Source organism: Electrophorus electricus, chromosome 4, assembly GCF_013358815.1.
Source record: "Electrophorus electricus isolate fEleEle1 chromosome 4, fEleEle1.pri, whole genome shotgun sequence".
Classification (NCBI taxonomy): Eukaryota; Metazoa; Chordata; class Actinopteri; order Gymnotiformes; family Gymnotidae; genus Electrophorus; species Electrophorus electricus.
Genome location: NC_049538.1, coordinates 22,203,682 through 22,229,822, shown reverse-complemented (window position 1 = coordinate 22,229,822; position 26,141 = coordinate 22,203,682). Strand labels below are relative to the sequence as shown.

Sequence of the window (26,141 nt, the reverse complement as noted above, 5' to 3'; positions counted from 1 at the left end):
CTCCACTGCGCTCCCAGCGTTCGACCGAAAGAAACGGAGTTATCGCGCACTTCAGCGTAAAGACGCAGGACATGAAAATGCAGGATATGTACCATCCGAATATCCGGGTAAGGTACAGTAAGTGAGATTTGCAGCCTGTATTTTATTATTAGTATTATTATTATTATTATTATTATTATTATTATTATTATTATTATTATTATTGTTACTATTACTATTATTATTATTATTATTATTATTATTATTATTATTATTATTATTATTATTAATACAACATATTTGTAGTCTACTGAAAAGGAATTACATATTTAAAAATTACATATTCAACAAACATTCTAACTGGGAAGTTAGAATCGGAAGGATTTTTGGAACATTATTTATGTCATTGCAAAGTCTAATTCAGAACTGTTTTTATCTATTTAACAATGCCAGATAATTACAAAAGGAGTCAGCGGTGAACTTACAGACCCAGTGGCATGGCACTTTGCAGTAGCACGGGCAGTAACCAAGGGATACTTTCCGAGTGCTGGAACTATCAGAGAAACTTTACGCTGCACAGTCTTCTCGTTACCTCAAACTAATTACTGTTCCCAAAGCAACCAAAGAATCTAACCGTGAGAGTAAGAGCGATGATGGCTCTGTGCAAATGTCTGTCTTACCCGACGCAGACAAGTTATCTCTGCGTTGGGTAATACTTTCTCAGAAAGCCAGATTTTGCTATATGGCGTCCATAGGCGGTTACGAATAGAGTCATTTACATCGAATCGTTCATTAGGCTCTGACGCCAAACTTTAACGGTGTTGAGTCAGAAAAGTACAGACGTACTGTATTGTTACATGTTAAGCCATCATGTACGTTCGTTAACACACAGGTCACAGGTATTGCAATATAGTGATTTTAATCATCCCACAAACGGATAAGACTGAAGATTGACTAATAACATTTTTATTTGCCCGGGAGGATAAATGACAAAACATCACAAATATCATGGCCTACCTCAAAAAAGAGAGAAGGGAATCAGTTCAAACAACTTAAATCCTTTTCAGATGTGGCATTGTTTAGATCAATGGCATGTTCTTTACTGATACCTGGGAAGAGTGCAGAGTTGTCATAAAAAGGATATTTGTGAAACTCGGTTGGTCGGATCTCCTCGACAGAAACCAACGCGCTGTGGTAGCGCTGGAGTCTATTATTGTTTGGCGCGCTTCCTTAGTGAGTTCTCTGATGCGCAGTGGTTTCACCAACTGTAAGGTATGTTTGAGCCGAAAGCTGCCCGTGATCGTGTAAGATATTAGAGTGAGAAGCGGTGGTACATAATTTATCATGTCCAGCGCTTGCATTGAATTCTAATATCGTTGTTACACGGTGCTGCCGCTATGTCTTGAGTTGTGAGGTAAAATGCATTCACGGGAGGAAAAAAATAAATAAATTTCCTGACAGTCACCGCGCACCGGTGAGTTCAATGATGGCCTGACCTGAATGATACAAACACATTAATGAGGCGACTAAGTTTAAATTGCAGAAACAAACCCGACGCAGACCCTGCGCACAGAATCTTATGCGAATTGTTGTTCCTTCTCTTGTATTGCTCGTTTGTTACTCTGTCTCGGTAACCTTGATTAACATCTTCAAAAATGCGCAAACACAATGATCAATCTACAGTTATAATTTTCGGATTAAGTCTAAAGGTGTAATCAGTGACGTGCATGTTTTTACATTTGCTACCCCAATAGATAATGTGGTGTGATATGAGGTATAAATTACACAGCTGCAGTCAATAAGATGTGTGCGCGCGTGTGTGTGTGTGTGTGTTTGTGTACAGACGTGTGAAGTCAGAAAAGTGTGTACATATCAGCTGGAGGTGTTAGTAGGTAGACCTGAATGGAATAGAACTCTCTCTCTCTCTCTCTCTCTCTCTCTCTCTCTCTCTCTCTCTCTCTCTCTCTCGCTCTCTGTCAAGACAAGACAGTAGCACTGGGCTACAGCTGTTCACTATATAAAATTGGACACTTTCATATGTGTACTATATATACACATATGACCAACATAACCCGTACATAACTTAGGCCCTTTCTTAATAAGTGTACATCAACTTGTTTGTGTTTTCCGTTTGGAGTTGTGTGTGTTCAGACCTGGATGGCCTTGTACTATGGGAGGGATTGTGCTGTTCAGCACCTACTGCTGTTCTCGGTAAAAATGATGCGGTGGAAAGCTGTGCTATAATCATTAGCCATTCAAGAAACCCCGTCTGCATAGTGCATGTAAATAAGTCCTGCAAACCCCTCACTCTGCAGCAGCGTGCATGCAGGGAGCTGCACACACAAGTACAGCCGGACCCTCCTGACAGCCAGCTATAGGCTGGCCATGACTCAGATAAGATGAGAACAGAAACAAAAGATAGCATAATAATGTGCCCAACACACAAAGAACCCAAAAAGAAACTATACACAATTGGAATGTGTAATGGCATGCTGACATGCTCATCTTCATGCTCAAGTAAGGGCTGGGAGTTGGAGCGTTCATATCCCTGAAACACTGCTCTGCGTTCAGAAGTCAAGAGATTTTCTTCCTCCTACGCATGTGTTCTCAGCTGAGGGAACACACCTTCGTCAGACTGATGTAGATGTAATATCACTTCTACCTTAATCACATTTTCTTACACCTCATCACCTTGCAAATGCCTCATCTCCTGTTCAATAATATGTATGTTTCAATCTTGTTGCAATTTTGAATATATATATATATATATATATAGAGAGAGAGAGAGAGAGAGAGAGAGAGAGAGCACGAGAGAGAGGGAGAGAGAGAGAGAGCACGAGAGAGAGAGAGAGAGAGAGAGAGATTCAAATTTGGAGCTTTCCTTGCACAGCTGATGAAGGACACCTGTCCGAAACATGCTGTTTCTCTACAGTACATTGTTACTCATCTCACAGTTAGTCATCTTCTATGTATTTTCATATATATACCAACATATATGTATATTCCAAGGTCAGACAGAAAAGCTTAGCAGAAAAAAACAACATCTACCTGTGCATTCTACTGTATATATTTAAAGATATTTCAGAAAATAATTCCACAAACTAGCCATGCTTCTTAAAATTCTAGCCCATCAGGCAAGAGTGCTGCAGAAGTCTTGCATCAAACCCACAAAGAGCTGTGCTGGTGTGCATCTATCTGCGGGTGTGCACAAACAGCAGTGTGAAGAGGCTTCAGCAGTTTGTCAGCCCCATTCGCTGTCGAGCAAATCCTTTTCTGAGCAAAAAAGCAGTTCAGCTTTGTAGTTGGAGAGGGCGGGTGGAAGGGGGGGGTCGGTTTTGGGGGCGGGGGGTTGTTGTTGCTTGCAAAACGAAGCTCCACATTCTCCCCTCTGCGTGATGGTTGGCTTTAAAGGATGCCTAAGCTTTTTACACGGCAAATGCGCCTTCCGCAAGAGTCCGTGTGCTGTGACATTTCTTCTTTCCCTCCCAATGCAGCTCTGGACAGTGTGCATCGAAGTTTCATATCCAGTTGAATTTCATTTGAAAATTCAGTTGTGCTTTTTGCTTTTTTAACTGAATTGGTCAGGAAGCAGTGGATCAGGGGAGGATTCAACCCTCGGAACTCGATGAAAAGGCTTTCAGCTCACGCCAAGATGGTGAATCGAAATGCAGTCAAAGCACTGTTTTTGACAGAGGGAGATATGCACTACTTGGTAAACATTGAGATGAATGCCCTTACATTCAGACCACTCCAGCCCAGTGATAGTGATTATTGGTTGTGACTGCAGGACGACAAGTAGGATTGCATTTCCTGTACAGCAGCCAGACGGGGCAGCTGAGTGGAAGGTTGTTCACTACTTCTCATACTTTGTTTAGTGTTATCAAACTAGTGCTATTATCTAGATGCAGTGCTTCTTGCAAGCTATGATCACTGTCATGTGCTGTAATTTCACGTGTCATTTCATGTACGTTACCACGTCACATTATCAGTTTTACTGGATTTATGATGTGCTGGAATCACCATCATCGGGAATGTACACAATGTGTGTTGGCCCGTGTGGATTCTTTACATGTATTCAGCCACATCAGTTTGGAATAATCGTTCTTTCTCTTTCACACACTCTTTCTCTCCCTCATTAAAAAAACAACAGTAAACAAATACACTCATCACTTGCACTCATGTCAAATGTCTGGCAGTCCCCAATGCTCAATGCATCTTTATTATTATTAAATGTTTCCCCAGAATACATACAAAAAAACCCTTCTCCTCAGCGCCTGTCTCTATCTCAGCATGACTTGCTTTTATTGCTTTTAAAGCGCTAACAGCAATAGATCAGCTCATGTCCATGTCCTTACTGTTCATTTCGTTGCTCTTATAGGGGTAACAGGAATTGCTCAGTTCATGTCCATGTACTTGCTGTCCATCGCAGTTTTGCTGTGGGTGAAATTTTCATTCTTGTTCTCTGGCTCAGTGTCCTGTTTATGGATCAATGGCCTTAGTGCTGTAAGGCATGTTGTGTTAATATTTAACGGGGTCCCTCAACTGTTATAAAGGGAGGTAAACTGCCTCAAAACTCTGATTTTGCCTTAACTTTATCCTAAGCCAGCTATTGAAGGGCTAAGATACAATGTGCAGGTTCTTGTGTTTACCATTTGGACAGTTTAGGTAATGTAACACAGTGGAGTCATGAAAGGAGTGAAAATAACTGGAGCGATCTCCACATTCCCATTTAGAAGTTTCACCACTCTTGGAATGCTATGTGAAACATAGTATATAGGACCTAAAGCAAAGTAAAAGCTGTTTTTTTTGTACAGCTACTAGATACAGCAGGAGCTAATATCACTGCAGTATGTGTGTGTTCATGGAGAAGGGCCCCAGGCCTCAAACCTAGCAAAGTCTCTCACCATGAGAGCTAAAAGGGGTCCTTTCGTTTGAAAAGATACACTTCAGTGGTGTAAGTGTGGTCATACAGACACACACACACACACACACACACACACACACACATTCATATAGCAAGAAAGAACAAGCAAAAATGGTAAGGGAAAATGTCAACTTGATGTGTATTAGCATGTTATACAGTTATGTACATCACTTTGAAAATAAAACTATATTCAAAGCAAAATACTCATGACTGAAGACAACAATAACAACAAGAACATAATAATACTACTACTAATAATAATCTGCAATATGTCATCTATTCCTGTTCTTCAAATCTCAAAGCATTTTTTTACAAATAAATGTAATATTCAAGGTAACACGTTGTTGCTGGAAGCATCATTGCGGCAATAAGAAGGCCTACTTAGGGGATTTGTTTGGTACTTGAATTTGGAATTGATTTTGTGAGCTGACTGTTTGATTTAAGTATACTGTTAAGGAACTGCCTACAAGCAAAATCCAATTAATTTCTGGGCTTCTCTGTACCCAAAACAAGCCCCATACCCATCTCCAGTCCTATCCCGCTAAGCTAATTAACACGATTAGCCAAGGGGAACCGCTTAAAGATAGGCTAAAGTAAAAGTTGGTGCACTTGTGTAAACTATAGTTCGGGGAACTGACATGAATGTGGTTCTTATGGATTAGCAGTTTTTATTAATAGTATATGCTAACCCATACTCAATGCGTACAGTTTGCTGTAGCCACAGTACTGCTGCATTGCTTCCTTTTCTATAAATGTCTTTTGATATCAAGACTGAACAGCATAGCTTGACTGACATGTTTTATTCTCTTCAGAGAGTAAATTCAGTGTGTCCTGGGTGCTTTGAACATAAGCCCTCTGTAGATCAGCATGAATAGAATGATTCTCGAAAAGAGCTCTTTAACCAACAATCCTGAGCCTTTTTTGTGCATCCTGGACAGTTTTGGCGGCATAGAAGAGCAACCGCTAATTCCTCTCTCGCAGCGTGACTTCCACCATCCCAGTGGGCTGAAACAGCAGCTCTTCAGTAGTCCAACTTTCTGTCACTAAAGTGAAAGTTCTCAAACCTTCCATCATGTAGCCACTTCATCTCTCAGGACAGCACAAAAGAACAGGCATGAAGAAGGGCTGGCCCACACATGGCACTCAGCCAGTGGGAGCTCCTGAGTCTGGGGCTGGCAGGGCGATTTTGGGGGGAGAGAGATAACAAGGTTAGCTGCTGTTAACGTGTCATCACCAGGGGCAGTGCAGTGGCTCCTGTATTGCGTGGTGGGGGGGGAGATAGCATCACTGGGCATGTGCGATACCCAGTGCACAGTGATCTCCAGACTGCCCCGTCAGGCTCTGTGAGCCCGCCAGACTGCTGGAAACCAGTCTGGCTTTGCAATGGCTGTGGAAAATGCCCCCTCCAGAAGGGACTGTGGGGAAGCATTGCCAAGCACTGAGGTCAGAACATAGGCTTAGACAGTTGCACATCTGAGTGGCTTCAGCAACCCATCTCCAGGGGTGTGACAGCAAGCCCAGATTACAATGATTTAGAGGACCAGATCATTTTGAACAATAAATTATGCTATCGGAAAAGCTATTCATGCAGAATTTTACATATTTGCTATAGGAAATGAGTCATAAAAAAATATTTCATGATAAAAATTGAACCTAAATCAACACAGTATAAAAATCCCTTTTGTTCATCGGTGTGTCAATGCACCATATTTGTTGTGCCATATTTGGTCTTGCTCAACTCAGAACAGTACAGTAAGGGAATATAGAAATTAAAGGCTGACATACACAGAGAATAGTACAGTAAGAGAATATACAAATTACACACAGAACAACGAAGCAGTCACATTTTGCAGCATTTTCAATTTGCCAGAAATGGTGATAGTTGAATTCTGTTTGTTGGATTACAATTTAGCAGTGTCTTATTAAAGTGATTTGCACTCCTGTGCTGTGTATAAATGTTCAGAGTTCTTTAAAAGGCATTTGTTCCACATGACATTTTCAGTTACAAAACAGTGGTGTGTGTGTTTCTAATTGAAAATGCCATAGGAGATGAAGTCTTTTTAATTTCTGAGTGCCTGAAAGAATGCTAAAAGTCTCCTGCCAAAGAGTCGCCCACCTTCATGGGTTCTTCAAAGTGCTCTGAATGCCCTTTTAATTTTCAGCGTTCAGGAGGTTGGTTGCTAAGTGGGTGAAGTCTGGTGTGTGCACCTGAAACAGCAGCTCATAGCAACCATCATGGCACATTAGGATAGAAGTTATTCAGATGGCTTTGATTATCTCTTCTTGATTTCAAGAAAGTCATTTGGTGTGCGAGGTGACAGAGAACCAGGTATTATTTGCCCAACACATGGCTGCACACATCAAGGTTTGCTCTGTGTACTTGACAACATGTAGCTTTTGTCATGGAGCAGTAAAAAAAGATGCGATGACATTTTCAGAGATGGCTGTAGAGAACTGTGGTAGGACATCTGGCTGACATGGTGATTTTACCTTAACCTGGAGGATTATTTAGCAGTGCTAATATACACATATGCTAGAAAGCTAGACAGCTAGAGTTTTGTTCACCTTAGCAACAACAGATTGTGTTCAAATGTAGGACATTTTCACCCTTAGTGCAGCATTTTCACCTTCACTTAGAGGCTGTGTGTTTATTGATTTATGTTTGTGTGTTTCTTCTTCCTTGTATATCTGTTCTGACATGTCTGTTCACAGCAATATATATGAGTAAGGGTGAATCTGCAGTGTGTGTGTGTGTGTGTGTGTGTGTGTGTGTGTGTGTGTGTGTGTATGTAGTGTGTGCAGTATCTTGTTTTCAAGGGTTATCCAAGGAATATATTAACTCTAAACTCATTGGTCACACATGCAACAGAAAACAGCATCACATGAGAAGACACCAATTTTTAATATCCTAATGACCTTTTTTCTCTCTTGTCGCTTCCTTCAGATCCATCCATTGTTTTTTTTCCAATCTGTCTCTCACTCTTTTCCTACAGATGGTAAGTTGACTCCCCATCAGCAGCTCCTCATGTGTGATCAGACAGACCTCCCTGCGTATGCTTCATGGCTCCCTCCTGCCTCTGACACTGCCACCTCACACTCTCTCTCCTTCGCCAAGCACTAAACCGCTGCCTCGCTCCACTCCTCCGTCTCCGCGCTACCATGCCCTCCACTCTCCGCGCTCTGCTGCTGATGCTGCTGGGAGCCCGCGTGATGCCGTCCGGCGGCGACTCGCCCCGGCGGGAGATCAAGATGGACGGGGACCTTGTGTTGGGAGGCCTCTTCCCCATCCATGAGAAGGGCCTGGGCATGGATGAGTGCGGTCGCATCAATGAGGACCGGGGCATCCAGAGGCTAGAGGCCATGCTCTTCGCCATCGACCACATCAACCGTGACGTAAGCCTGCTGCCGGGCGTGCCGTTGGGCGTGCACATCCTGGACACGTGCTCGCGGGACACCTACGCTCTGGAGCAGGCACTGGAGTTCGTGCGGGCCTCACTGACCAAGGTGGATGACACTGAGTTCATCTGCCCCGATGGCTCGTACGCATTCCAGGAGGACACCCCACTGGCCATCGCAGGGGTCATCGGAGGCTCCTACAGCAGCGTCTCTATACAGGTCAGCACTGGTCTGCTGCACTCTTGCAGCCACAAGGGCACCAGTGACTCATGCCTCCAAAACAAACAACATATATCACATACATATCAGCCTGACCATTTACGAGCAAGCAGAGCAGGGCCGCGGGTCCTTGCTTCGCCGTCCAGCCAACGGGCCTGGATTAGCACTGTGACTGTGCCACTAAGAGTGCTGTGCGTGTTGCTGCTTTCTTGTGGCACTGGTAACAGAGCTGAGGGAATTTGCAAAGTTTTACATAACCTCCTCCATCTGCGGCTCCACAAAAGCCAGTTTTCCCTGTCAGTTCCAGGATCCATAATCTCCTAGTCTTTTTCTAAACTCTCTCTCCTTCTCTCTCTCGCTTTTCCTCTCTCTCTCTCTCTCTCTCTCTCTCCTCAAGCGTCTGTTCTCTGCTATTCTGTCACAGATATCGCTGTTTATTTCTGGAGAGGCGAGAAGGACTGTGACCTCACTGTGGCCTCTCGTTAGATAACCATTGTTACCAATCGTTCTCTTCTCATCGACAACAATTAGTCACTGTTTATTTATCTCTGCCCTTTACTGCTCACTCTCTCTGGCTGCCTGTTCAGTCTCCTACAGCATATCTCTGTTCCTCAGCAATCTCAGCAATTATTTTACACACCATGCAAAGGAACGAAAGGGCCTTCTTAATGTTTAGGTTCCTTGCAGCAGTAGGAGATACAGTGATTTATAAAGAATTCACACAGCTGTGCACTCTACAATTCCATCTAAAATATTATTCAATCTAATATGATTTAAAAAAAAATAGCTAACCCAAGATGAAGGGGAAAAGTATATTTATTAGGACATTTTCAATACTCGTGGTCATAATCTGTAAGATGTGTTAGAATACAGTTGACAGGATAATTGCATATCTATATCTATACTGACTATCTATATCTATATCTATACATAATTACAGTAAGAAATATGAAGGCTAAGATCAGAACACAAGCACGTTTATAAGTAACCTGGAAAATACTACCAGAAAACAGAACACGGCTAATAATTTATTACCACTAATTATTATTTTAATTATTACAGTACATTATAGCAAAAACAGAGTAATTAAAAAAGTAAAATCCCACCCATAATAAACTAAACCGAAGTGAAGCCAGTGGCCGGGATCAAGGATGGTACAGGGAAAGGAAACCTCCTGAGCAGGCTTCCCATTGTTTCTCAGTAAGACGAGCATCAATCAATTGTCTTTTTTTAATCACTTTGTTCAGGCTGTAAAAGTAAACCTCTAACACTACTTTCAATTTTACACTCACCAAGTAATAGATAAGTGTTGTGCCATGAGCTATTTAACACCACGCAAAATAATCCCATTTTTACCAGTCGATCACGCCTGTCCATGCTAAAAAGGCTCCGAGATGAAAGGAATGTCCTGATGGATTTACAACAGACTGACAGTGCAGACTTCACGCAGGCTGACAGTGAAGTGCCCACTGTGAGCCTGAGTCTCGCCACAGCGTATGGCAGTGGCATCTTCTGCCGACATGCCCGCTGGGTCCATTGTGCCCACTGTGCTGTGTGTGAGTTATGTGTGATTTACGCGAGCCAAGCTGAGTCAGACCAAAGAGAACCAGCCGCTCTCCATCGCCCCCTGCTGGGACTGCAAGCGCATACTGAGCTGCGTTAACATGGTCTTATCAAATCAAGGCACTAAAAAAGAATATTTTATGTATCATAGACTTTGAATAATTAATTCATGAGGCACTGATCTTAACAGGGATTGTAATGGAGTGCCTGTATGTGTGTGTGTGTGTGTGTTTTCTCTTCTCTCCCAGGTTGCCAACTTGTTGCGCCTTTTCCAGATCCCTCAGATCAGTTACGCCTCTACCAGCGCCAAGCTCAGTGACAAATCGCGCTACGACTACTTCGCCCGCACTGTCCCGCCAGACTTCTACCAGGCCAAGGCCATGGCAGAGATCCTGCGAGCCTTCAATTGGACGTACGTGTCCACAGTGGCATCTGAGGGTGACTACGGCGAGACGGGCATCGAGGCCTTTGAGCAGGAAGCCCGCCTCCGGAACATCTGCATCGCCACGTCGGAGAAGGTGGGCCGCTCCAACGCCAAGCGCTCCTCGTACGAGGCGGTGGTGCGGCAGCTGCTGCAAAAGCCCACGGCACGCGTGGTCGTGCTGTTCCTACGCAGCGACGACGCCCGTGAGCTGCTGGCTGCCGCCACCCGCCTCAACTCCTCCTTCCTATGGGTAGCCAGTGATGGATGGGGAGCACAGGAGAGCATCGTCAAGGGCAGCGAGGTGACGGCAGATGGGGCCATCACGCTGGAGCTGGCCGCCCACCCCATTCCCGAGTTCAACCGCTACTTCCAGAGCCTCAGCCCACTGAATAACCACCGCAACCCATGGTACAAAGACTTCTGGGAGCAGAAGTTCCAGTGCTCACTGGGCGGGACGACGGCGGAAGGGGCAGGAACCCCGAAGCCTCCCTGCGACCCGGACCTGGCAGTGGACGACAACAATTTCGAGCCCGAGTCAAAGATCATGTTCGTGGTGAACGCAGTGTACGCCATGGCACATGCCCTGCACCGCATGCAGAGGGCACTGTGTGCCAACACCACCCGTCTGTGTGATGCCATGCGCAGCCTCGACGGACGCAGGCTCTACCGCGACTTTCTGCTCCACATCAACTTCCGAGGTAACGTCCCTCCACCCACACTCTCCCGCCTCCGCCCACCTCTCTCTCCTGGTCCTTGCCTCCGTCGCGCCCCCTTTGCTGAACCTCGGGGGCCTGTGTGGAGGTACTAAAAGGGTGGTGTCGCTTTCTGTTGCCCGATGGTGCTTAATTTGAGTGGAGGCGCGTAATTAGAGGCAGCTCGAAGGCTCATTGGCTCATGCCACGCACCACCAAAAGGATTGCTTTTGACTGACAGGTGGAGAGTGCAAGGTGCAGGTAAAAATAAACCATGGAAAAATGCTCAGGCTGGGATGAGCTTATTCCACCCTCATCTGTGACTGTACACAAACACGTACGAGGTAGAGGCAAGGTAGAGAAAGAGCAGGAAGGGGGTTGAAAATTCTGAACTCCCTCAAGGCACTGGTGAAAGAAAGAGTTAATAAGCCATGAGAACAAAGGCAGACTGCAAACTGGTTATGAAGATGTGATAGAGAAGACAAAGAGATAGGGATGAGGGATGAGTGCAGAGAGAGAAATATGTGAACTGATGCAATAAGAAAAAGACTTGTGTGCATGTTTATGCATATGTACACATGATAGAGTATGTGTGTGTGTGTGCGTGTGTGTGCGTGCATGCGTGTGTGAGTGCATGAGTGTGCGTGCGTGTGCGTGCGTGTGCGTGTATGTGTGTGTGCGCGCGCGCGCGTGTGTGTGTGCATGCGTGTGTGTGTGTGTGTGTGTGTTTTAGGGAGAGTTGGAAAAACTTGGAGAGATAAAACAATCTGAGAGAGGTTGAGTGGGTTGGTATGCGTCAGCAGAAGACGATTCTCTTTGAAACTCACCATCTTCATTTTTCCAGCACAAAATCAAAGATGTGTGGGGTTTGCTGTCTGGGGCGATGGGGTGGCAGGAGAGGGCTTGCAGACAGGAGGAGGTGGAGGAGAAGAGAGATGCAAAACAGAAAGTGAGAACCTGAGAGAGGGAGAAGCTCGAGGAGGCAGGGGAGGAGGAGGAGGGAGCAGTGGAGTTAGGGAGTTCTTAAGATGTGCAAAGCAGCAGTGTGAAGGGGCCTCAAAGAAGAGGAGCTTCTAACTGATCTTGAACAAAGGAGGATGAGCTCAGGGATAGGAGGAGAAGCAGGGGAGGTGAGATAAAGTGGTGAAATGGAGTAAATGGCTACCTCTGATTTTTCCTTTCTTCATCATGGTCAGAGATCCACTCACACTGCACAAGCTCAGGTCTCCCAGGCACCCTACAAAACATCAGTTTCATTTTGCCGATTGGAATTTATGGCACTTTGAAAGAAACTTTTAAGCAACAGAGGACGGCTTTAAAAACTAAGGCACGGGTATTGCAGAGTGTTCAGAATGAGCTTCTCTACCGTCTTGGTAACTCTGCATTACCATGCCCGGAATTGAAACCTTTTCCTACAAAAACGTAAAATAAAACATTATTATTAGTCACATTTGTATAGCACCTTTCTCAAATGCAAGGACACTTTACAGACAGAAAGCAGCTTTTACAATCAAATCACTCACACACCGATGAGAAGCAGCAGCCAATTTGCACACAGCGTACTCTCTATCAGAAAGCACAGCGGGTGCAGGGAAGGTTAAGACCAGGCCAGAGCACTAACTATCACTGGACATGCATGCACACACATTCACATGTAAATTGTGTTATGTCTCTCGCTCTCTCTCTCTCTCTCTCTCTCGCTCTCTCTCTCTCTCTCTCTCTCTCTCTCTCTCTCTCTCTCTCTCTCTCTATATATATATATATATATGTGTGTGTGTGTGTGTGTGTGTGTGTGTATATCTATATATATTTTCACACACACACACACACATATATATATATATGTGTGTGTGTGTGTGTGTGTGTGTGTGTATATATATATATACACACATATATATACATATATATATATATATATATATATATAGCCTTTCACATCTGCGCTAATGCTACCTACACTTTATTCTTTGCTTCTTATTACTTAATTAGACCTGACGTTTCACTTTAAAATGTAGATTTGACTTCCTTGGCAGCATATATCCCTGTTTATCGGACGGCCTTGCTTGTTAATGCAAAGCAGGTAGCCCAGCTAAGTCCCTGTTAGGCTAGTACATCAGCCGCTGCATTTTCAGCCTCACCCTGCAGAAAAGAGGGTTAGCATCAGTTTGCCCTCAGTAAGTCTGTTTTACTGGAAAGGCCAACCGGGTCAGGTTTACCTAACACACATCACAGGCCTCAGCATTTAAGGAATAGGTTATGATCCCCCAGTTACCTAGGAGAACAAATCCCATCTCTGTAGCCTACCTTTGCAGACTGGTTTAACGATAAAGGACTAAGGTTCTTTTCCACATTGTTGTACATTTGTGTAGTTGAGTTTAGGTACTTTGTAAGGCTGCTCCTGCAGAATATGTAGCATCTAATGATAATTAGGATATCATTTACTGCTTTTACCATGCCAGCATAACACTGCATAGTTATACAACGGTCAAAAGGTTCCATTTGATGAGAGATGTTGCATCAGAACTCGTCTCTAGTATTAGTATGTCTCTCAGCTCTTCAGAGTTTGTCATTTTTCCAATGCTATGCTCTTCACTCAGACTAATGCACTGTGGCAACATGTCGTTGCTATGGTAATTGGGTCTGCACATGGCACCAATTGGTGAAGTAATCCAATAGAGTAAGAGGAGGATGTTCTGTCTACGGCTAAGAGAGAGAGAGAGAGAGAGAGAGAGAGAGAGCAAGCGAGAGAGAGAGAGAGAGAGAGAGAGAGGTTCTGCTTCAAATTGTAGTGATCCTATGCCTACTGAGTAAACACATGCCTATGCACATGTAGCAAGAGGCACAGACATGCGCGCGCGCACACACACACACACACACACCGACAAACATTTTTGAATTTTTGAACACAGGCCATTTGGGACATTTCTGGTTGATTTTTGCTTTACTGCAATAAAATCTCAGACACACACAGCCCACACACCATGAAACCAAGCTTTCAGTCATCCACCTGCAATAAACATCAGCACATACACATGAAAAAACACATTAGTGATCTCAGAAAAGAATATAGAATTCTGAGAAGATCTTGAATTATCTTAACCCCCACCGAACACACACACAAACCCTTATATTTGTGTGTGTGTGTTTTAAAACTCACACTCATAGATGATGATAGATCATACCCTGTAACCATGAATGTTGATATGTATAATATCTTTGTGGATTTGTGGAGTGTGTGTGTGTGTGTGTGTGTGTGTGTGTACATTAAAGCTCCCTCAGGCTATTCTGAGCTGAAAAGCATAACAAGCTATACCCACCATTCCACTTACACAACACACACACACACACACACACACACACACACACACACACACACACACACACACAAACACACCCGTCTCATTCTCTTCTCTCTTTTTTTTGGACATGACATACGGCTACACCTGAATTGAAATTAAAGGATTTTCTATTTGTTGTTTTGCTGAGAATGCTGTGCTGCACAATTAGCTAAACAGAACAGCCAGTCCTGGGCATAATCTCTGTATTGAATAATCTCCATATTGTATTCTTAGAGTGAGCTACACTACTGTCTCTTTCTTATTTAAATTAGATTGCACACAGTGACTGCAAAAACTATCTCTTCCTCTTACTGTAATGCTACAAACCAGTTAAAAGCTAATGAGGATATACATGCATGTTTTCATGAGGGACACTAAACGTTTGCAGGACACTGCACCAAGGGAACATGGCCTGGTCGTTTTTCCCATATAAAGCAACTATTGGAGTCTAAGAAGTGGCTGTCATTTATGATCCTAGCCTTTGTTCTGATTGGATGACATACTAATCAACTAATGACATCTTGTAAAGAGATGACCGCATAATGCTGGCTGGCTTTCATTTGCTGTTTGCCAAACTACATTTGTTTACATCAACTTGGACAGCAACCTGGCCAGGTGAATGTTAGCAGTGCATTCCCACTCATCGTGCTTTAAGATTAAGATTAATCCCGTGTTGAACATCTCAATGGTAAATTTTATGGATTAGCTAAGAGACCCACTTTGGGTTGTGTAGATAGCATGTAAACTAATGTCAGTCAGATTATACCACATGTCATTAACTGTGATTGCTTCACTACAGGATATTCAAATTCAGTCCCTGACCATTACATTCAGCTTCAATCTGACATACTGGACCAGCAGTTTGCCTGAGTTGGTCTCAGACTGTAAGCCCTCATACTGTAAACATGAAAGCCTCAACCCACACAAAAAAGGGACGTTTGTCTCCATGCTAAGATTACGTATGTTCAAGTTAAATCAGGAGACCTAATGAGAGCATTACCATGAATGTTCACTTTATTACATACACCTGCTTTATAGCTGTGTCTCATAGGCTGGCATGCACTCATACACTCACATACGCAAAATCCAACCCTGACACACTCTTGTTTTAAACTGATTATTAATGTGAGAAGTTGCTGGAAAAAAAGCATAAATGCCAAGAGAACAAGACAAGTTCTAATTATTCAGCAAATTTCTGAGTACCTTTGAACTGACTGAACAGCCAGTAAATATACCTTATAAAGTGAACTTTCAGTGTACAAACCTAAATAGAAGACTGCCTTATGTCTAACATGTCAGGATAGTTTTGTCTATATATATAAAGTTGGCTGTAAGAATAAAACAATATTTTTGGTGATAGTGTAGGCTGTGTGAGATGAGAAAATTGCTGCAAAGAATGCAGAAGTATAAACAGTAAAACAAGCGTAGATTTATACATGGATGTGGTTGAGGGGATTTCAAATGAATGGGTGTAAGTTTAAATGTAAACTGCAGAGGTGTGTGTGTGAGATGTCCTTCACTACAGCTATGCAAGACAAAGTGAGGGAAATACTAATTACAGAAACCCAGTGGTCTTGAATGTGTTATAATGAAACATTTGCACACATTTGCTGAATGATCTCGATGTGACACATCAATCCATCAGTGCACCACCCCTCATGAATACCCCCCACCACACCCCACCCCCAAGGAGTAGACCCCTCTCAAAGACTCAACCAAAACACACAGAAATAGAAGAGATCGGTCAGTATGTCCAGACGTGTATGTCCTTGTATTTATCTTCCATGTAAGCGTATGCGTGTGGTGTGTTTGTGTGTGTGTGTGTGTGTGTGTGTGTGTGTGTGGCTGTATGTGTGAGTAAAGAGGCCATCGGGTCTGAAGAGGAACTGTCATCTGGCGAGGTGAGTAAGAGGACGTGAGAGGCTGCTGTTAGCCTGTGCTTCAGAGGTCTCTCCTCCTGCGCTGGTAGATGTTATGGCACCTGAGGCCCCCAGATCGCACAGGCTTCGTTTCCGCATGACAAGACTGACAGGCAACAGGGCACAGTGTCACCATGGAGTCGAAGGCGTTTAAAGTGTAGCTGTCTAACAGTTCTCTGGAAGAGGGAGGGGCAAAGAGAGACAGAGACAGAAATAGCGAAACAATTATGACTGTGTACAACTTATTGCCACATAGGAAAAATACTGAACATATCTTTTGAAAGATATAATAGAGTTTGACTCATCTTTCTCTGGTCTAAGTGGGAAATTTTGCTTAGGTATGTGTGGGTGTGTGGAGGACGGGTGCACAGTTAGTATATCCACCAGAGTAATCCATAAATATCTCCTGAAATCTAAAATTTCCTAACATTCTGTGCTATTGTGTGTGTTCATTCTCTGTCTGTTTCTATCTCTCTCCTCTGTTCCCTGGGTGGGTTTCAGAAGGCCTAAACTCTGAACTCCTGATGAATCCCGGGAGGTAACATTGAATACTTTGTTCCTTTTTCCTTTCCAAACTGCACAGCGTCCTAATGGAAAGAAGGTTTACTGACTGAACTGTTCTTCCAGTGCCTCTCATATCAATGTACAGTACACACTTTTAAATCACGTTGGGATTTGACGTATTGGCCCCATTAGCTTAGGATACAGCATTTAGGCATTTATCACATAAAGCACTGTTCAGTTGGATATGTTAGCGAATCCTCATCAAATCCTAAAATCAAATCTGCTTTTAAGAAGGTTTTGTTGTTTTACAAACTGTTCACCAAGTCCCCTGTTGGTTCAGTGCAAGCTGATTAACTGCAATTTTGTTTATCACAAGTAATTATATTGTGGTTAATTATCCTGTTACCAGATGCTGATTACTTAATCTTAGGGTGCATGCAGTGTCTGCTGAGTATGAAGATTATTAATTATAAGTGTTGATGATATTAAATGGGGAAATGAACAGATGAACTGCAGGCCACTAAAGGTTAATTTGATCTTCAGCTAGATGAAGTACTCAAATGTCGGCATATATTTCTGCATTCCACTACACCTCACATATGTGAATGGGTGTGGGTGCGTGTTTAAACATATGCGTGCTGACGTTCACGTTATCTGATGATTGATGGGGTTCATAACGGCCAACCTCCCTTCCCTATCTGACGACTCATCATTCCCTGCGGAGTTCTCCGAGTCCCTTAGAGCAATTACTCTGTGAGTGATCAATCACGCGTGGACTGTCCTGAGATGATCGCTGTCTGCTGGGGTGTCCCATGCTCCTCGGCCCTGTGTGAAGAGAATCCTCATCAGAATATTCATTATCATTAACCTGACGTTTTACCCGTGACTTCTCTAGCTTCAATCCGAAAGCCACCCTGAAAAAGCGGCGTGTTCCCGTCCCTGTGTACTACACTCCTGCTGTTCCTTAAGGGAATGGACGTGTCTTCATTCATGGCATGATTTCTGACCTCATCCCTCATCTCTGCGGTACAGGAAGATTGAAATTGAAATGTCAACGGTCTGTTTAACAGACTTGATTGGCTGTGCTTAATTGGCTCTGCCCGGCAATTGTGCTGAGGTGGGAATTCAGTGCTCTTCCCCTGTATTTGTTGGGGCTACACGGGAGCTTGTCAGCGTAAAGCAAACAGCACATAAACTGAAACTGGGTCTGTAAAGTCCCCAGCAAACACCTCTTGCATGAAACGCGTTTGCCACACTAATAGTGCTCTTTATAGTAAGTTCTATTTCTGTACACTGCCATTTTGTTTAGAAGCTATTTCTGTGAAGGTTCCTGATGCTCCCCTATGGTTTTAACAGCCTCCTGTGTAATTGCTTTGTGTGCCTGCAGCCATGTTGTAGCATCCACCGACTGTAACTGAAGTCAGTACCATGATGACATTCTGAGAAGCAGACACGTGGATGTTTCTTTCTATCAGTCAGGAGCAAATTTACCAAACAAATTTCAGAGTTCTGTTTCATAAATGATAAATTCACATTCCTCTCTGTCCCACTTAATTGGTAATTTAATTAAGTCAATTATTAGTTAGTAACTTTTCACAACAGGTAGCCATTCTAGTGCTGTGTGTGAACTTTCTGTTCTTCTGTCTTCTCTCTCTCTCTCTCTCTCTCTCTCTCTCTCTCTCTCTCTGTTCCCCTCTCTCTATATATATATATATCTCTAGCTCCATTCTCTTCTCCTGGCTCAGAGAATGTAGTCAAGTTTGACCAGTATGGAGATGGCATGGGCCGCTACAACATCTTCAACTACCAGCACTTGCCAGGCAGTGACAGGTATGGCTACATCCAGGTGGGAGAGTGGGCGGAGACGCTCTCCCTCAACGAGTTCCTGGTTGGGTGGCCAAGGGGCGCGGGCGTGCCCACCTCCCAGTGCAGCGACCCGTGCGCCCCCAACGAGATGAAGAAGATGCAGGCAGGCGAGTACTGCTGCTGGATCTGCACGCCATGCGAGCCCTACGAGTACCTGCCCGATGAGTTCACGTGCGCGCCATGCGCCCCGGGCCAGTGGCCTCGTGCCGACCTGAGCAGCTGCTATGACCTTCCCGAGGACTACATCATGTGGGAGGACGCGTGGGCCATCGGACCCGTCTCAGTGGCCTGCGTGGGCTTCATCTGCACCTCCCTGGTCTTTGGCGTCTTCATCCGCCACAACGACACGCCCCTGGTGAAGGCTTCAGGCCGGGAGCTCTGCTACATCCTCCTGCTTGGCGTGCTCATGTCCTACTCCATGACATTCGTGTTCATTGCCAAGCCGTCTCCGGCAGTCTGTGCGCTCCGAAGACTGGGCCTGGGTACCTCTTTTGCCGTGTGCTACTCGGCACTGCTCACCAAGACCAGCCGCATCGCCCGCATCTTCGGCGGGGTGAAGGACGGAGGCGCCCGCCCGCCCCGATTCATCAGCCCTGCCTCGCAGGTCTTCATCTGCCTGGGGCTGGTCTCCGTGCAGCTGCTGCTGGCGTCCGCCTGGCTGCTGCTAGAGGTGCCGGGCACGCGGCGTTTCACGCTGCCCGAGAGGCGCCAGACAGTGGTGCTCAAGTGCAACGTGCGTGACTCCAGCATGCTGCTGTCGCTCAGCTATGACGTGGTGCTCGTCGTGCTCTGCACCGTCTATGCGTTCAAGACGCGCAAGTGCCCCGAGAACTTCAACGAGGCCAAGTTCATCGGCTTCACCATGTACACCACCTGCATCATCTGGCTGGCATTCCTGCCAATCTTTTACGTCACGTCTAGTGACTACAGGGTATGTCACAGCAAAGGATCATGGGAAGGGAAGGGTGGACCTGAATGAATTGCTACTGAACTAAGTTATAGAGAACAGAGTAAAAAAGTGTCGAATTAACAGTGATGTTGAAATCACCCAGCAATTGAAACTCCCCAGACACTGAGTTGCCGGCTGTCGTTTAAGATATGCATAATACAAAGTCCCAGGATATACAAGAATAAAAGAAAAAAGAGCAAAGTTAAATCCATAATAAACATGGCACATAATCGGTCAGCCCTTTGCAATGAACGGGTCAAGCCTCAGGCATCAGTGTACTGCAAGCAACGAAACTCAGCATCTTTTCCAACAGAATTAGTCATGGATTATCCAAAGCAGCAATGAAATGTGATTAGTCCAGTCCTGTGCTGCATGGATTGCATACACAGTCAGGAAGCTTCAACACACATGCCGTTGCCAACATGCATCGCGTTCATGCGGGTGGGACTTTTCTCCATATGCTCTGTGCAGAGTTTACAACGCCACGGTTAATAAAGTGGGGAAGAGTGCATGTACATTTGAGAGGGCCTGGTACTCTGAGGCTGCTTTAAAGCGAGTGCTGACTCCTGTAGAAAGAGCGTCTTTAAAGAGAGGTCCAGATCACACAAAGAACAAGACAGGCACGGAGAACAGCAGGCACAGGATTGCAAATTTCTCATTCTGACTGCACTACACTAAGAAGTGCCAAAGACAACTAGAGGGCTAATACGATCATAAAAACACTATTGTTTGGTTCTTGTTAGTATGCTATCCAGTGTCCTTCATAGACAGGACCAATTAAAGCTGACTTTACAATGTGGTTTATTCCTTTCATGGCAAAACATTCCAGGCTATTTCATTAGTTTTGGTGAAGGACTCATGTGCTCTCAGTGAAGATATAGCTGCCCTTAGGAGAAAATTCCTATCCAGTTTAGTTTTATGTCTGTTCTTGTTCTGTTCAATGCCCCAGTCCCAGCAGGGAACTGAGAGAACAGCAGGGAGGCCTGGGAAGAGAAAACATCTAGATCTTGAGTGGTGTAGATTAGTCTTTTAATGGAAGATGTCCAAATAGCATCTAATCAAACATTATTTATGCAGCCACTGCGCTAACTGCCATCGCAATTATCCCACGCTTTCCCTCAACTACTCTCACTGTTAAACGTGGCTCTCGCTATGCTACTTTAACTAACAGCGTTCCATCATCGGCAGGCCTGTAAGTGTCTGTGGAGGTGACTGAAGCATTGAGTAAATGAGCTGTTTACACTCCCTCTTTCCCTCCCTCCACTCTTCCTCGCTCCGTCTGCCCAGGTCCAGACCACCACAATGTGTATATCGGTGAGTCTGAGCGGCTTTGTGGTGCTGGGCTGCATGTTCGCGCCTAAGGTTCACATCATCATGTTCCAGCCCCAGAAGAACGTGACTAGCCACCGGCTCAACCTCAACCGCTTCAGCGTCAGTGGTGCCGCCACTGCCTGCGCTTCGCATGGTGAGACCCTGTCACACACTGACAGCAAGCACTCACACAAGGAAGTGTAGCCTTCATTGCACCGAGAGACTGTGTGAAGCCTTTCTGAGAATGCTTAAGGAATAGCCCGGGCCATCTTTTTTTTTTTATGCAGACATACTGACAATTTGACGTGGATGGTTTTCAAGTGAATTGCTTGGTTTCTGAGAGGGCTACGTTGCAGCAACAGACTAACACACTAGGAGAGCTGATTCTGCCTTTTGCGGTCATCAGGTGGTTGTGCCAATTATGAAAGAGGATTTACATGGATTTTTAAAACATTCATTTTAGTTTTATATGATTAGCTTTCTAGCTGGTAAGCTTCAGTGCTAAGTGGTTTTTTATTGTCCCCAAGGAAACAAATTTTCAAAAACTGTATAAGCATTATTAAAAAAAGTTTCAAAACAACATAGCTGCATGACATAAAACAAATTAATACAAATACATGGATACATTTAAACTAAGAATCATTTAAGCAACAATTTTATGTATCTCACAAGAAACCCTGTGCCATTGCATGAATTGTTCATTATTTTGCTGGAGAGTTTTTATGGCCAATGGAATAAATGAGTTTTTAAATCTCTTGGTTGTCCCTTGTGGCACCCTAAAGCACTGACTATAAGCCAATAACTCAGACTCCTCCTGCAGGGCGTGGCAGCATCTGATGCAGACCTGCCCCTATAACTCCACTGGCCACTGTCACAAGGACATGTAATCTACTCTTGTAATCTACAACTCTACAGAAAGTTAAAAATAATTCCATAAAACTCTCATAAAAAGTGCATATTTGTGCCTACATTAAAAACTTTTATTTTCAGAATAGCACACATCCTTTGCTGCACTTTAAACTAACTGAATTTATTTCAAATTTTAGTTTACAATACCCAGGTATAGATTATCTACTATTATCTACAATCTACTATTTCAGTGTTTCAGTGACCCTAGTTACAGTATGGGTGTAAGCAATAGAATATCTTCTACAGTCAGTTACGATGTCTGCTCTTTTAATTACATCTACATTTGCAAAAAGGTCTGGTCACTCCAAGATACAAACTCACCCATTTCCTCCTCATCCGGTAAGAGACTCGCAATAACAGAGTCATCCTCAAACTTGATCCACACCTTATGATAGCTACGGCAATCACAGGTATACATAATGTACAGGAGAGGAGAGAGTACATAGTCCTGAGGGGTGCCAGTAGCAGAGGGGAACTGTACAGGAGACCTGGCACTGACCCAGACATGCTGCAGAGTATGACAATCCTCTTTCCAGCCTGACAGATTTGCACCTACCTTAAGGTTGGAGAGGAACATCTCAGCAAACAATGGTGGTTGGATAGTATTGACTCCAGATGAGAAGTCAGTAAAGAGCAAATGAGCATGGATGTATGGACTGGCGAGATGTTTTAGTAGTAGACTCATTAAAGTAAAACCAGCATACCCCGCACCCCACCCTGTTCTGCCTGTAAACTGATAAAGACATTGCTGGTTTGTCACTCTCCTAATTGTTCCATATTAAGATTCTCAAAGGATTTCTTCACAAAGGATGTCATATATAATATACTGTTTAATGTAGTCTGAAAATGTTTAGGGTTGGTCTTTAGGACTGGTCATTTTTGCAAAACGAAGCGCAGTGTCTTCCCTCCAAAGTTTGTAAAGTTTTTTTCTGCCAGCATAGTGTAGTGTTCAGATAAAGGTACCGACACTCAGAACAGGTCCTTAACATATCACGATCATCTGTAAATGCTCTTGAATAGGGTGTGTTGTAAGAGAGTATATAAGCCATTTATTTAAAAAGAAAAATAACTGAAGAACAGATATTACTCATCTTTGATTTGTCAACTCAAGGCATGATGTGCATGTCAGCACTGACACGATGCGGTCTGGGGACTCGTTGCAGGATAATAAGCACCTGTAAACAGAGCCCAGCCCTTTTGCTCTCAAAGTTAATGCATGGGCACAAACCAAATCCGATAAACAGTGTCATCTTTGTTTATATTTCCACTCTGATAAATAATATGACAGGTACTGCAAAGAAAAGAAGACACAACTTACTTTGAATGGGTTGGGAACCACAGAGAAGGTGAAGGATGGGGGGGGGGGGGGTTCTGGGAATTCTCAGAAATTTGTCTCTTTTTTCTTTGCTTGTAAACGGAGCTAATCCGACTTTTTGTGGCACATTCTCAGTTCATCTCACTTTATATCTCTTTCTCTTTCCAGCGTCTGTGAGCGCCCACTTTGTTCCAACAGTGTGCAACGGGAGAGAGATCGTGGACTCCACTACTTCCTCTCTGTGACCCCGCCTCTAACTACTGCTCTTTAGCGACTGTTAGCCAATCAGCACACATTGTGCTCTGCCCAAGAACTACGCCCATCTACAGTGTGTAGAAAGTGTGTATTATTATTAAATTATTTTCTAGGGCTTGTACATATTAACTGATATTGTTGTAGAGAAACAAAAGAACAAAAAAAATTTCTAGAGTGATTTTGGAGACTTGTTTTTTTGATAGCTTTATTATGTCTGTTGTAAATGACCATGAAATGTGAGCACGGTTGTAATACAATGAATTTTTTGACCTAGGGAAAATGCTGACTGCTGTAGTGGCTAAGCCTGCAGTACTGGACAAAACCTGGTCATTTCCTTTTGTAGGTTTCATTGTAATAATCTATTCTGTATGTATTTCTATGTTGTATATTTTGTACATAATCTTACTGATGGTTTTAGCAGCACAAGTTGACCATGGTAGATGAAGCGATGCTTCTGTTGAGAGGGTGTTGATGCTAGTAGTTGTACAAGCGCACACAGACTTCTTGTAGTAAGCGTTCATATCGTCTGCTGCTGCTTTCCATGAACTGCTTCTCACAAAGCATACACATACCAGCCCGAAGTGGTCTTGAATGCTAAACTTTGACGCCGATGTGACGTATTTATGATGTATAAAAAAGCTTGGTGAGACAGGCATGGTTAAGTTGTGATCCATTGTTTAATGGCTCTTTGTGCCTTATCCTGTGTTCAGTAGTTTCATATGAAAGCTTCCTGAAGACCTTTAGTCAAGGGGTAGCTGAGTCCATTTGTTTACATCTCTTTTTTACATCTCAGTGTTTTTTACATTTCTACATTCTGCTGTGCTTTGGAAAGGGGGGGGGTTACATTTTATTTAACGTGTTGATCAATTTGTAGTCATGTCACTGGTTTGTTTAGGACTGTGTTCAGCTGATAAGGTCTGATCGTGGCGATTTATTCAGTTGTAAGTCTGTAAGTCATAATCATTTTAGGTTTTGCCATTTTTAAAATGGATTGACGCACAACCAATATGGAACAGTGCTTCAGAAAAGTGACATTCGTTATTTGCCGTCGTGACAGTGAACTCATACCGCTGCATGCCAACAAAGAGGAAGTGAAAATGCACAACAGAATGAGAAGAGTCCAACTGTGTTTTATAATGGTAATGAGGTAACTGCCTGATCAACAGCACAAACTTCTGGTCTTCTGGTAGGATCTCATTCAGAAAACATACTTTTGAGTCATTACTCAACAAGTGTCATCCCTGCGGCCTTTAGTGTAGTATGTGCATACACGTGGCTACAAGTGCCCTCAATTGCTCTGTTCTCACTGAAATCTGTGATGCTTTTACAATTCTCCCTAAATGCCATTCTGTGCCATGCGAAATGCTAAGGTTAGTGAAAGCCAGACTGATGTGGAGATGGAGAAAGACAGACAGTTAACATTTAAAGTGAAAGGAATAGGAAGACATGTGGTAGTGAGTGCACAGAGGGCGAGAGAGCAGCTTCTGACCTCTAAAGTCACGGTCCGCGTTTGCTTCGTTCCACGATCAGCAGCCCACTGCAGTCTGAGGCTGCTCTGTAGAGAGCTTTTATATATCAGACTCCAAAAGTGTGTGGCTGGCTGACTCCCCCCACGGCCAGCGAGTTGCTAGGGGACAGCGGTTCTACACGGCCTCCTCAGGAATGCTTTTGAGCAGAAGAGGAACAGGAGGAGAGCCAAAATGAAGCTGCTTTATCTGAAGGGCTTAGAGAGGTGTTTCAGAAAGAGGAAGCCGACTGCAGGCTGTTCAGAGACAGCAATCAGAGCGTATCCACTGCCCCCCTGGGTTATGTTCAGCCCCTACAGATACTTCCCAACAGGAGCAGGGGCTGAGGATTCGCTGTAAATTAGATGGCACTGTAATCGGTGCGCTGGCATATTCCACATGATCATAAACAGATGTTTTTGATTCATGTTTGATGATGGTTAGTCCAGGCAATTCTCCTCTTGTTGGCATGATTTGGAAAATTTTGGTAAAAACATCGGGGGGGGGGGGGGGGGGGGCTGTGTGGAGTTTAATGTAATGCATTTGGTGGGGGGGGCTCTCTGTTTATCTATACGCTCCCAGTTTTAAAACAGCGTTGTAAATAGAGTCCCATAATGTTAAATAATCCTCTGTTGTCTCTGGTGACACTGAACTGTGGTTGAACACAAAGCAATAGATCAGTACCCATGGTGCAGTGTGCGCAATAACAAGGACATGATGACATCATAATAAATAATAACTTACTGTTACTGCTGTTGTATGTGTTTGTTTCCATTTTCTTATCCATTTAGTATAAATGGATTTGGATGAGTTTATTGCACAAAAAAACAACATACACATCCACACTCATGACAGTCACACTCATAAACATTTACACTCAAACATCCACACTCTTATACATCCATGCTCATATACATACTTCATATACTCTTCCATGTCTTGCCCCTGAGACCTTGTCTTTCTGGCCTCAAGGGAGTAAAGCTACATAGTCCATTTCTTCAGAAACCTCAGGCCTCTCTCTTCATGTCTCCTATGCTGAATTACTCTGCTGATGACCAATCAGTGGGCCGCTG

The 26,141-nt window shown here is 43.9% G+C and overlaps 1 protein-coding gene across 2 annotated transcripts; it reads left to right on the top strand.

Moving 5' to 3' along the window:
* On the top strand, window positions 1–25,567 carry grm3 (glutamate receptor, metabotropic 3). Of its 2 annotated transcripts, XR_004775936.1 has the most exons (7): window positions 1–107; window positions 7,897–8,518; window positions 10,330–11,203; window positions 18,680–19,755; window positions 21,061–21,238; window positions 23,477–23,647; window positions 23,838–25,567. XR_004775936.1 is itself a non-coding variant. In XM_027009700.2 (6 exons), exons 2-6 carry the CDS (start codon window positions 8,063–8,065, stop codon window positions 23,551–23,553), a joined length of 2,661 nt encoding a protein of 886 aa, XP_026865501.2. In that variant the 5' UTR covers window positions 1–107; window positions 7,897–8,062; the 3' UTR covers window positions 23,554–23,686. The 2 variants fall into 2 exon arrangements, 1 of the variants encoding a protein (XP_026865501.2); XM_027009700.2 differs by lacking the exon at window positions 23,838–25,567 and having other exon boundaries at window positions 23,477–23,686.
* Window positions 25,568–26,141: the final 574 nt, after the last annotated feature.

What these genes read in the sequence shown, in the direction of transcription:
- grm3 (XM_027009700.2), top strand. Translation starts at nt 8,063, where the DNA reads ATGCCCTCCACTCTCCGCGCTCTGCTGCTGATGCTGCTGGGAGCCCGC. An exon ending in TCACGTCTAGTGACTACAGG is followed by an intron (nt 19,756 to 21,060) that starts GTATGTCACAGC and finishes CCGTCTGCCCAG; the next exon opens with GTCCAGACCACCACAATGTG. An exon ending in CACTGCCTGCGCTTCGCATG is followed by an intron (nt 21,239 to 23,476) that starts GTGAGACCCTGT and finishes TTCTCTTTCCAG; the next exon opens with CGTCTGTGAGCGCCCACTTT.